Genomic DNA, 13,256 nt, shown 5'->3' on the forward strand with positions numbered 1-13,256 from the left:
AAGATGACATGGTGTCTATCACACAGCGTTATTATTGTGTGAATTTTAAACATTGTTAGTTACTGCAAATTGCCCTCCCTAGAGTTTAGAACAATTTATAATCTTACAACCCATGCTTATCACAGTCGTCAAAAAAAAAGGTATTCTTAAACTTATGGAATTTTTATCAATTCAAGAAGTGGAAAATGTTATGTCATTGTTTTATTTTCCATGTCTATTGTATTAGTGTAGTGAATCACCTTTTCAAAAACTTATAAGACTTGACTAGTTTCTTTTATGTGCACCGGGTATATGTTTTTCAGCAGTTTTTAATTGTGTGATTTGGGGTTAAACTTATGGACTATATATATTATATATATATATATACATATGTATATATTATATATATATTATGGACTATATATATATTTATATATATATATGTATTTAATGTTTATTCATTTTTGAGAGACAGAGATAGAGCGTGAGTTGGGAGGGGCAGAGAGAGAGGGAGATATAGAATCCAAAGCAGTCTCCAGGCTCTGAGCTGTCATTACAGAGCCCAACGCAGGGCTTGAACCCATGGACCATGAGATCATGACCTGAGCTGAAGTCAGACGCTCAACCAACTGAGCCACCCAGGCGCCCCTGGACCTTATATTTTAAGGAAACCACTCATTTTTGAGATCAGTAGCAAGTATTTTGTCACAACTTTTGATTTGTCTTTTGACTTTACTTATGGTATTTTTCCCTTCTGTAGAGTTTTATAGCTTTAGATAAGTAAATCAATTAATATTTCCTTGTAACACTTCTGTGTTCTATATCCCATTTAAGAAGGCTTTCTACTGCCTTTGATGACTTTATTTTTATATTCAAATATTTCTTTCATGTGAGATTGTTTTTAAAGCTAGATGGCCTCCCAGGTGTCCTAAAATAATTGAATAATTCATCATTTCTCACTGATATAGAATGATGCCTTTACTATCTATCTGTTATCTATCTATCATCTATCTATCTAGCATCCATTTACCATCTATATTATCTTATCATGTTATTTTATCTTATCTAGGATTGGGAACAAAGGGAAGTGATTGGGGTTACCAGACCTAGAAGCTCAGTGAAGAAGTTTTGTGTCACTGAAACTCAGACTCTCAGAGGAAGAGGTGCTGTCTCTCTGGTGATACTTCTGAGGGACACAAAGAGAGAGAATCCAAAAGGGTGGAAACTGGAACCAATTGTTACTGCTGAGGTAAAGGGCTATTATTGAGGTGATGCAGACAAGGACAGGGAGCAAAACTGGAAGGGTCAGTATTTTATTCCTCCTTGTGCCCTCCATTCTCTCTCTAGGACCCTTTTGGACAGAGTTTAACAAGAGACGAGCGGGCAAAGGAGAGTGTGGCTTGAGAGCCCAGCTCCAGCATCACAAAGATAAGTATAAAGGGTGGGAATTTTTGCAGGGGGACAATAGCTTACTAACCTGCATGCCATATGTTTTAGAACTATTTCTGGACTTTCTATTTTGTTCTGTTCTTCTGACAGTTCATGTGCTAGTACCACATTGTTTTATGTCTCTGCTATGACTAATGCCCACTCAGTCTTCTTTTTCAGAATATTCCCCGTTCCTTTATCTTTGTTCACTATTTCTTTTTCCCAAAGCAACATTGCTGTAAGTATGGATTGGTATAATGTTAAACCTATCAATTGGTAGAAATAATTGTCCAGTGTATGATGTAGAATATTCAGGACAGGGCTTTCTATGAGTTCAAGGCTTCTTTGTTGTTGCTTAAACTCATAATTTATAACACCCCCACTTTCTGGACCAAATTCTATATAAGTTCATGTTCTTAGTCACCAGAAACAGAACTGTCCTCTGACTGGTTCATCCAGAGAAAAGACTGCACTGAAAAACTTTGAGTAGGTTTCAGAATTTTCAACAGCCCTGCAGAACAAGACATAGAGGCCATGTAGCCATAACCCAGCCCAAACCATAGTACCTCCTCTGCTCCTGGCAAGGTGAGGCTGTGGCTTTCACATTGACCACACAGCATGGACCTGGCTCTTCTGCTATCATCACTGGCTCCTGTTTCCATGTATGGGTTGGGGACATCCCACCAAACAAGCCCAAGTCATGCACCCACCACTGGCAGGACAAACTGTAAGGGAGGGGAAGCAGAATCTGGATGTTCTAACTTCCCAAAACATATCGAGAGAGTACAGAGCTCTCTCATCCAGGTGTCCACAGATGGCTTCCATTGAGCCTACAAATGAGAAATCTGTGTCCCATTGTCCAAGACTTCCCTGCCATTAATGGGAAAGTTAATATACATGCTCATCTCTGGGCCAGTAACAGCCAATTACAGTTGCCCTAGAAATGCTTGTTCTCTTGACCACATTCCTTACCCTCCCTAGGTCTTTACCTTCTCATATATAAAGGGAGGTAGAAAGGTGGGAGAGCTGAAGAAGGAAAGGCTGTAGGTCACGTATTTTATTAACTCTTTTGTTTAACACAGCATATGTTAAACAGTATGTATAAGTTCTATGCAATTTTAAATATAAGAAATGGAACAAATACTGTGGACCCTGCTTATAAAATATATTAAACATAATTTAGAAAATCCCTGTTATCTCCAGTGACATCTTCCTCCTTCCCACATATAGTCTTTTTTCTGAATTTTGTGTTAATCACATTCTCTTTTATACTTTCCAAACATAAGCATGTATTGCTAAACTTCATGTTGTTTAATCTTCTCCATTTCCTTCTGCTTTATAGAAATGAAACTGGAAAATATGTATTCTTCTGTCACTTGCTTTTTCCAGCAACAATATCCTTATGAGATTCACCAATGTTAATGTGTACGCTCTTTGTTCACTTTTCAATGCTGTATGGTGTTCTGTTGTATGAATATTCCATAATGCATTTACCCATTCTTTTTTTCCTGGCCATTGGGGTCATTTACCATTTTTAGCTATAGTAGCAGTGCTGCTGTGAACACAAAATACCTGACAAATGTTTCTCTAGGGACTGTATCTTGAAATGTAATTCCTGGATTATAGAGTAGGGCATCTTCAACCTTGTTATTTTCCAAAATGGCTGTAAATTCCTATAGTAACCCTCCCTGTATCCTTGTCCCTTGTAATGTGATTTGGAGCTCCTCCCATCAGGAGGTAGAGTCTGTTGTTTCATCTCTTGACTGTGGGGTGGTGCTGTTCTTTATCCAATAGAATGTGTTGTAAGTAATGGTGTGCTTGTTCCAAGTCTCTGAGTACTTCCCCTCCCTTGAAACTTCCACTGCCATGTGAACTGCCCAGGTTAATCTGTGGTAGATGTGACACTATGGGGAGCAGAGAAGAGCCATCCATAACCAAACCCACTGTATTATTTTCCTATTGCAGTTGTAACAAATTACCAAAACTTAGTTGTTAAAAATAATACAAATTTATTATCTTACAGTTCTGAAGATCAGAAGTCAAACATGGGTCTTACTAGACTAAAATTGAAGTGTCTTTTGGAGATCATAAGGGAGAATCTATTTTCTTTTCTTGTCTACCTTTTAGAAACCTCCCACATTCTGTGGAAGATGGCCCCTTCTCCATTTCAAAGCCAGCAGTATAGCATCTTCAAACAGTTCCCCCTCTCTGACTTGTGATTCCATCATCACATCTCCTGCTATCCTCCTGTTTCCTTACTTCTTTGTAAGAATCTTTGTGATTACATTGGGCCCAGGCAGATAATCCAGGACAATCCTCCCTTTTCAGGATTCCATCTGCAAAATCCTGATGAGACACAGCCATTGCTAACTGATAACATATATGTTTTATCTTCAGTTTCTTAATTTGGATACTAGATCATTAATTTTGAGACTTTTTCCTTTTGGATAGAGCATATATGATTATGTATTGTCCTCTAAATTCTGCTGACATGTCAAAATTTTTGATATTTAATATTTTATTGTTATTCAATTCTAAACATTTTCTAAGTTCCAATATTAATGAACTGGTTTTTGGTCCATGAGTTGCTTAGATCATGGCTTTTAAATTTCCAAGCATACAGCAAAGGAAACAACCAACAAAACTAAAAGGCAACCAAAGGAATGGGAAAAGATATTTGCAAATGACATATCGGACAAAGGGCTAGTATCCAAAATTTATAAAGAGCTCACCAAACTCCACACCCGAAAAACAAATAACCCAGTGAAGAAATGGGCAGAAAACATGAATAGACACTTCTCTAAAGAAGACATCCAGATGGCCAACAGGCACATGAAAAGATGCTCAACATCGTTCCTTATCAGGGAAATACAAATCAAAACCATACTCAGATACCACCTCACGCCAGTCAGAGTGGCCAAAATGAACAAATCAGGAGACTATAGATGCTGGAGAGGATGTGGAGAGACGGGAACCCTCTTGCACTGTTGGTGGGAATGCAAATTGGTGCAGCCACTCTGGAAAACAGTGTAGAGGTTCCTCAAAAAATTAAAAATAGACCTACCCTATGACCCAGCAATAGCACTGCTAGGAATTTACCCAAGGGATACAGGAGTACTGATGCATAGGGGCACTTGTACCCCAATGTTTATAGCAGCACTTTCAACAATAGCCAAATTATGGAAAGAGGCTAAATGTCCATCAACCGATGAATGGATAAAGAAATTGTGGTTTATATACACAATGGAGTACTATGTGGCAATGAGAAAGAATGAAATATGGCCCTTTGTAGCAACATGGATGGAACTGGAGAGTGTGATGCTAAGTGAAATAAGCCATACAGAGAAAGAGAGATACCATATGGTTTCACTCTTATGTGGATCCTGAGAAACGTAACAGAAACCCATGGGGGAGGGGAAGGAAAAAAAAAGAGGTTAGAGTGGAAGAGAGCCAAAGCATAAGAGACTCTTAAAAACAGAACAAACTTTCTCACACCATTCACAAAAATAAACTCAAAATGGATAAAGGACCTGAATGTGAGACAGGAAACCATCAAAACCTTAGAGGAGAAAGCAGGAAAAGACCTCTCTGACCTCAGCCGTAGCAATCTCTTACTTGACACATCCCCAAAGGCAAGGGAATTAAAAGCAAAAATGAATTACTGGGACCTTATGAAGATAAAAAGCTTCTGCACAGCAAAGGAAACAACCAACAAAACTAAAAGGCAACCAACGGAATGGGAAAAGATATTTGCAAATGACATATCGGACAAAGGGCTAGTATCCAAAATTTATAAAGAGCTCACCAAACTCCACACCCGAAAAGCAAATAACCCAGTGAAGAAATGGGCAGAAAACATGAATAGACACTTCTCTAAAGAAGACATCCGGATGGCCAACAGGCACATGAAAAGATGTTCAACGTCGCTCCTTATCAGGGAAATACAAATCAAAACCACACTCAGATATCACCTCACTCCAGTCAAAGTGGCCAAAATGAACAAATCAGGAGACTATAGATGCTGGAGAGGATGTGGAGAGACGGGAACCCTCTTGCACTGTTGGTGGGAATGCAAATTGGTGCAGCCGCTCTGGAAAGCAGTGTGGAGGTTCCTCAGAAAATTAAAAATAGACCTACCCTATGACCCAGCAGTAGCACTGCTAGGAATTTATCCAAGGGATACAAGAGTACTGATGCATAGGGGCACTTGTACCCCAATGTTTATAGCAGCACTATCAACAATAGCCAAATTATGGAAAGAGCCTAAATGTCCATCAACTGATGAATGGATAAAGAAATTGTGGTTTATATACACAATGGAATAAAAGGCAACCATCCCTTTTGGGATGAGCACTGGGTGTTGTATGGAAACCAATTTGACAATAAACTTCATATATTGAAAAAAAAATAAATTTCCAAGCATATTTTAATTATCTTTTTCATATTTATTTCTAACTTAATTGCACTGGACTCAGAAGACGTGGTCTGCACAAGAATTTCAATTATTTGAAATTTACTTAGATTTGCTTTGTGGGTAGCATGTGGTCAATTTTCTTAATAATTTCAGATGTTTAGATATCCTATATATTCTCCAATTGTTGAGTGTCATATTTTAAATTTGTCCATTGGGTCAAGCTTGTCGATTGTGTTGTTCAAAATTCAATATCCTTGTTTATTTTGCCTGCTTGATCTACCAATTAAGGAGAAATGATCCCCAAATTCTTTATGAGGGTTGATTTATTCATTTCTCCTCATGACTTTATCAATTTTGCTCTGTTATTCAGTGTTATTCTGTGTTAGTTTTTTGTCCTGATAAACTGGGCCTCATATCATTATGCAATGAGCTTTTTTAGTAATGCTTTTCTTGCTTGAAAGTCTACTTTCTGTCTTCTGTTAGCTTACATTTAATGAGCATTTGCTTTCTGTATCTTTTTCTGTTCTTTTTACTTCCAGCACTTCTCTGCTATTTATTTAGGGCTATCTTTTATAAATGACATATATCTGATTTAAAAGAAAACTGACAATATTGTCTACCCATCATCAAATTTTAGTCAATTTAAATGTATTGTTTTCGTACATTTAAACTAGTTGTTTGGATTCTATCATATTATTTTATGCTATTTTTCCTGACTTTTCTATATAGTTTTTCCTTTCTTGCTTTATTTTGGATGATTTCAGTTTTCTCTTACTCATTGTATTTGTTCCATAGATTTTTTAGAAAGCTTTCCTCTTTTTGCCTACTCTGTTAGTGGTTACCTTGGGTATTTTAACATACTTGCTTAACAAAGTCTTAGATTAATATTTCTACCCTCGTCCTGAAGACTGCTAGAACTTTAGAATGATTTGTGTGCAATTATACCATCCCATTCATATGATATTTTTGTATGATACTTTTTTTAACCCCCTAATTAGACATTTTTATTTCTTTCATACAGCCAACCAGACCATGACTGTTCAGATTTATGCACATAGATTTCAATGTTTATTCCTCACCATTTTTTTCATGCACCTCAAATCATCCATGTGGAATAATTTTCCATCTGCCAGAAATATATCCTTTAAAATTTCTTTAATGTGCACTGTTAAGAATAATGTCTTTTGGGTTTTGTGTTCTATAATGATTTTTATTTTGCTTTCTGAAAAGATTGTTTTCCCATGTGTAGAATTCCAGATCAACAGTTATTTGTCTCATTACATCAGACTTTTGCTGTTTTTGTCAGAAGTCAGCTGTCTTTTAAATTGTTATTCTTTTGTCTCTTATCTCTACCTGCTTAAATAGCTTTTCTTTGTATTCAGTTTCCTGCAGTTTCACATGATGTGCTTCAGGTGGATTATTTGTCATTTGTAGTATTTGTAACTAGTTAAGAGTTCTTGGGTCTGAGGTTTGATATCTTTCAAACATCTGAAAAATTATCAGATATTATCTCTTTAAGTATTTTCCTTTCCACGTTGTCTCTATTGTATTCTTAGATGTCAGTCTTTTCTATTCTAAATACAATGTCTCTTAATCTCTCATTTATATTTTTTTATTTCTTTGTCACTCTAGGCTGAATTTTAGATCATTTATTTAAACCTATCTTCCAGATTTCAAAATATCTCTTAAGTTGTGTCTAATATACTTTTTTTTGTATTGCATAAAATATTTATTAACATAACTTCGGAGAGTTCAAAATTAGCTGTGATGAAGAATCTGCTGCATACTATACTTTTTAACCCATTTTAAATATAACCCATCTTTTCCAATTCTAATTATTATGTATATATTTTTATTTCTAGAAGTTCTATTTAATTTTTTCCCTAATCTTCTCAGTTATTGTAAAAATGTATTGCTCTTTATTCATATGCCCATGTCATTTTTCATGTCTTAAAACATATTGAGGGGTACCTGGCTGCCTCAGTGAGTAGAACGTGTGACTCTTGGTCTCAGGGCCATGAGTTCAAGCCCCACACTGGGCATGGAGCCTACTTAAAAACAAACAAACATTGAACATTTTTGTATTAGCCAAGTGTCTGATAGTTCAAGGAGCTGGATGGAGTATACTGCTGCTATCTTTTTTCTTCTCACTTTCTTTCATGGTGCCTTATTCTTTTGTGTGATTTTGTGAGTTTTGACCAAATGCAATTCATTTTCTTTGGCATTCTTTTACCAGGGAAATTCTTTGAAGCATGAGCTGAAGCTCTAGTCCTGCAGAAGAACCACATCAACCATAGTATGAGGTTTGTTGACCACAAAAATAATTTGAAACCTAGTTCTAGTCCTGTCTGAAGGGTAGCTTCTATTTAAGAATTCTTGAGGAATTTTCTTCCTCTTCTGCACAGCACCAATATCAAGACAGTAAAGTCCTTGCTGTTTGTTAGTTGTCATATATCCTTGTTCTGAGACTATAATCGTTTGGGGTTCCAGCTTTATAGATGTCTTCATGACACTCCCTGGTATAGATGGGTCCTAGGTTTGCTCTCCTCCCTCCCACATCCTGAGAAGCTACCCAAATGGAGGTTCCTGGTCCCAGATTCAGCAAATCTGCTTGCTTACTTTTCAGGTTCAGATTACTTTCAGTAATCTTTTGGCTTCTGTGTGTTTGTCAGCAGCATGCTTTGTCAGTGGCTTTGGAGGGTATGGGGGAAACCATTGGAAAGGCACAAATCTGGCCTCAGCTTCACTTTGATCAGAGCTCTGCTGAGTCATTTTACTTGCTTCAATTTTCAGGTAGGGCTTAAGTGAGAAGTTAGCTTTCTCTACTTAAAAACTTTTGAAATGTTGAATGCTGAGGTCATCTTAAAGGTCCTGTTGCACAAGTATATTACAGTTCTCTGGAGTTGATGATAATTGAACGCTGATGCATCCAACATATACTTTTTAACCTCAGCTTGCCAAACTGTGAAATTTGTAGCTCTTAAAAATGGTGAAGATGTCACTGTGCCTCCTGGAGGAGAAGTGGCCCCCGACCATCCCCAACAGCTACCAGTAGTGGAGTGTATACAGGTATGGGAGCATGGCACGAGGAGCATCATAAGCACCTCGCTGTTGGCTACCATGAGCCACACATGAGTTTTGGCATCAATGTGGTTGTACTTGGTTAGCATGATATCCAGGCAAAACACCATAACAGGGCTAATGTACAGTATGAGTAGCACTGTATGGATGAGCAGGGTGCCCATGGCCCAGGAATAGCCCTGGACCCAGATGCCTGAAGTCCTGGTCTCTGCATAGATCCTCCAGAAGCAGTAGGTGATGAGACCTCTGCATAGAAAGTGAATGCATAAAATGTAGGTGTGGGTAATAGTGACCAGGGGGCCACAGCCTGGCTCATTGCACAGGGTCAGCTGCAGGATGCATAAGGCCCCTTGTTTCTCTAAACTGGCATCTTGCTGCTTGCTAAGCCAAATGACACATGTAGGGAAGAATTAGGCCAGCAGCCAGATGAGGGCCACCACTTTCTGGACAGCCTCACAGGACATGAAGAAGAAGTAGCACAGAGGATAAGCAACTGCCAGGTAGGTGTGCAGCATGGTGGCCATGAAAGACAGGATGGTGCTGGTGTAGGTAGCAAAGACAACATCTGTGAGAACACCACAGGTGATGTGGCACAGAGTCCGGCCACCCAGGTTGCTGGATGAGATAAGCATGTAGAACACAAGGTAGGCCAGATCTGAAAGCAGGATGTTAGCCAGCAGTAGGTAGTGGAGCTCTTGCCACAGCTTCTGGCTCTTCAGGATGGTTGCCAGCAGCAGGAGGCTCAGAGTCAGTGTGGCTGCAGCCAGCAGGCTTGAGGGAAGGAACAGCCAACACAGCACGGAGACAGGTACCCTGAGGTCCCCAAGGTTTAGGAGGTGTTGCTGGCTAACGTGGCATGCTGATGAGCTGGTCAGAGGCTGGCCAGCCTGTTGTGTCCAGGGGGAAGGGTGCCAACTGAACCCCCAGGCTTCCTGGCAAGAATGGCAGGCTTTCTCACAGGTGGTTGGTTCTGTACCCGCCCAAGGTATAGATCTCCCCTGCAGGATCCTCATGGTACTACTCCTCTGCAAAAATGTTGAGCTTGAGCAGGTCTTAGGGATGACTGTTTAACAAAAATAAAACAACAAAGCAAAATTCTGCTCATACAGGGCTTCCTACATTCATGCATAGCTGTCAGCTGTCCTGGCTGCATGTGTGTGGGCACATCTAAATGGATCAGCCTATTGCCATGATTCACTGGTCACTGATCTCTGATCTCTTGAGAAGTGTCCCCCATTTTGATGTCCCCCAAACCTGTCTGGTTGGCTAGCAGGGAGTGTGCAATGAATGCTCACCACATTGGATTGAATTCAGTGGTCATAGTCAGGCAGTCCTATCTGAAGGGAAGGAGCAGCCATCTGGGAGCTAGGATTTCTGGACTGTGGAACAGGCCTAGCTTCTGTCTGAGGCTGCACATGACAGGGTCTCAGGAAGTGGTACCAGGCTAGAGGGGCCTGGGTATGCTCACATAGGTGACCCTATGTGTGAATGTGTGTGTGTCCCACAACCTTTCTACACAGGACGCCACATGGGAGACCATTCAGCTGCCCTCTTGTGGTGTCCCTGTGTGGCAAGACAGATACCCCACTTGGCAGAGGCTGCACAGATGCTAGAGGAAAGGGGCGGAAGGCAGGAGAGAGAAGAGGATGGGAGGCTCACAAGCAGCTGGGACATCACAGGTTATCCAGAAATGTATAGACGGTTATGTGCACTTGGTTGGGGCCCACAGTGGGGTGGCCTGGGAAAGAACAAGGCATGCTCCAGTTCAGGTAAGCAGGCTTTCTGTTATTGATATCCTGGCTTTGAAACCTTAGGAAGCTTTGCTCATCTCTCTACATTTGTTTCCTTATCTGTGAAATGTGAGTTCTTCCTATGCAGACCTCATGGAAATGCTGCAAAAACCTAGAGGTTACATACTTAGTGCAATGTGTAGCCTGGGGTAAATGCTCAATACCAGAACACTAGCCCTTACCTTACCACACTCTCCAGAGGCTTGGGTCCTCTCTGCTCCACAGACTCCCTTGCCCTCACTGCAGAAGGAGTGCACTAAATGCTTCATGCCCCTAGGACCCCCGCCCCATGCTGCCTGTGCCACACTCCTCCAGCCCCTCTCTCGCCCCACACCAGGCCCCAGCTTGACACCATACTGAGCCCAAGGAAGGAGCTGCTACAGAGCTGTTGACTTCCTGAGCACAGGCGGGATGTTCTTAGGATTAGAGGGAGACAAAAATTTCAGACATTCAGCCACAAGAAGCCCAGCCTCACATCATGAATGTCACTTGGAACATATTCAGCAAGTGACACACCAGAGTCCTGCCTCATCCCTCAGCTAAGGGCCCTCTGACCACACAGGCATTTGCTTTCTGCCTCCCTTCTCTTTCTCAGCAGTGTCATAAGCTGAAGACTTCAGAGGAAATCTGGTTTTGTCTCTTATGATTAACTGTAGCCTTGGCTGAATTACTTTGCCCCTCTGGGTCTCCATGACCCCACTGGGGGCCCATGATGACAATACACATGTCCTGGAGGCCTGCATCCAATTACACAGGTGCTGACAGTCACTGCCAAGTAGCTTCTTTCCTAAGAGTGCCCCATGGACAGAGCCTTGCCATAGAACATATCTGGGGTACAGGTAAGGAGAGACCCCCACTTAACTCCCACTCAACCCAGGGACCATGCCTTTCTTGAGGGTTTGTTACAGTATTTGAGGAGGAGCAGCAACAACTTCATCCTGAAGGTAGACTATGGTAAAAACTCTAAGGGTTGTTCTGACAAAGTACATCTCCCTCCTCCAGAAAATTTGCAATGCCAGAAAGCTAACCCTGCCTCCCTATCTCCTCTGCCAGGGCCTGTGCTCCCCAGGGTGTCACCCCTCAGACCTTAAGTGGCCCCAGGTCTGGGGAGGGAACAGAGCCCTGCCCTGCAGGTGTACTCTGAGGCCTGTATGCCTAGAGCTGGGCTGGAGGTAAGGCTGCCCCCTGCTGTTGGCCTTACAGATACCCTTGCCAGTCCCTGGCTGTCAGTCTTGCCCTCCGCAGGTGCTTGTCTTAGAATACAGATTCCCTGGGAGAGGGAAACCATTAAATGACAACCCTTCAGTAAAAATGTAACTGAAGGCTCAATCCTTCTGATAGCTGGTGACAGGCAACAGCTCCAGGGAAATGGAAAGTTAGTAACTCCCATGATGAATGAGCTGGTAAGTGTAATAAGGAGCCTGCCTTACTGTTGAAAATCATGCACCACCCAGATTGCCCTTTCTGGAAAAATCCAGACTAGCATGGATGTGGGGTCTCTGGTATCAGCCTTTCTCGAAGGTCAGTATGTGCTGACTGCTGTAGGGATGACGTAGCACTGCCCCTTCCTGGTTAGTGACATCACCACCTTTAAATGCTCTATTCCCCTCCATTCTCTGATCTCAGTATGGGTCAGAACATGCCTGTCTGTACACGTTGTGGGTGCTATAGGAGACCACATACTGATACAGAGAAAATGAGCAGTACAGGTTAGCAAATCTACATGTCACTTTGGAAATAAAATCTTCACCATGTGTGTCATTTCAAAAGCCTCTGGCTCCTGGGACTGCCCTTGTCCAGGGACCAGACAGAAGGCACCATCCAGGAAGCTGGAGATAAGCTGAAACTATGGAAAAGCTTGATGCAAACAAATTCAAACTGCCAAGTGGACAGGCCCTCAAGTCCTGCCCCCCAAGGGAGAGAGAAACTAAGTGACTGCACACAGCCTCACTGTGGGGCATCTACTGCATGCAAGCACCAGCACATGACATCATGGGAACACTACACTGAATCAGCAAGACAGCTTCTAGGTGGGAAACTGAGACCAAAGGAGGTTAAGTGCCTTGCCATTGTGGGAAGGCTCAGGATGAGTACAAGCTGCCTTTCCCGAGACATGCAGAGTATTCATTGCTGCATCCCCCAGAGTTGGCAGCAGAACAGGAATTACTCACTGTAGTGTTAGCATGAAGCTCAGGTGTGTCAGGGTGTGGGCAGTTGAAGTGGCAGAAGTAGCCCCAAGCAGAACCTCTACCTCACATAGCTGTTCCCATAGGCAGCAAGCAGCCAGGACTCTCAAGTTGAAGGGAATGATCTAAACAAGAGCTCTTGGGCTCCTAGCAGCCCTATGTCCCTCAGCAATAGGCAGTGTCACCTGACTGGGCTGCAGGAATGAGGCCCTCATCATCATATGCCTAGCTACTTGCCTCTGTGTCAGGGAGAAACAAAGGAAACTGACAGTGTACCTACTGGGTGCCAGGTAATTTTATACACATTGTTTCACCTTTGGGATTCTTTTTGAGGGTGAGGAAATTGAGGCAGTTGTGAGATGAAGGCATTTTCTCAAA

General features: G+C 41.6%; 1 protein-coding gene across 1 annotated transcript; it reads right to left on the bottom strand.

Moving 5' to 3' along the window:
- Nucleotides 1–8,770: 8,770 nt before the first annotated feature.
- GPR148 (G protein-coupled receptor 148) lies at nt 8,771–10,961 on the bottom strand. The gene is given in 4 exon segments (XM_049615305.1): nt 8,771–8,913; nt 8,916–9,751; nt 9,753–9,834; nt 10,880–10,961. Coding segments are annotated over 4 exon segments (1,143 nt in total).
- Between the last annotated feature and the right edge of the window lie 2,295 nt (nt 10,962–13,256).

The sequence above is a fragment of the Panthera uncia genome, assembly GCF_023721935.1.
Source record: "Panthera uncia isolate 11264 chromosome C1 unlocalized genomic scaffold, Puncia_PCG_1.0 HiC_scaffold_3, whole genome shotgun sequence".
Lineage (NCBI taxonomy): Eukaryota > Metazoa > Chordata > Mammalia > Carnivora > Felidae > Panthera > Panthera uncia.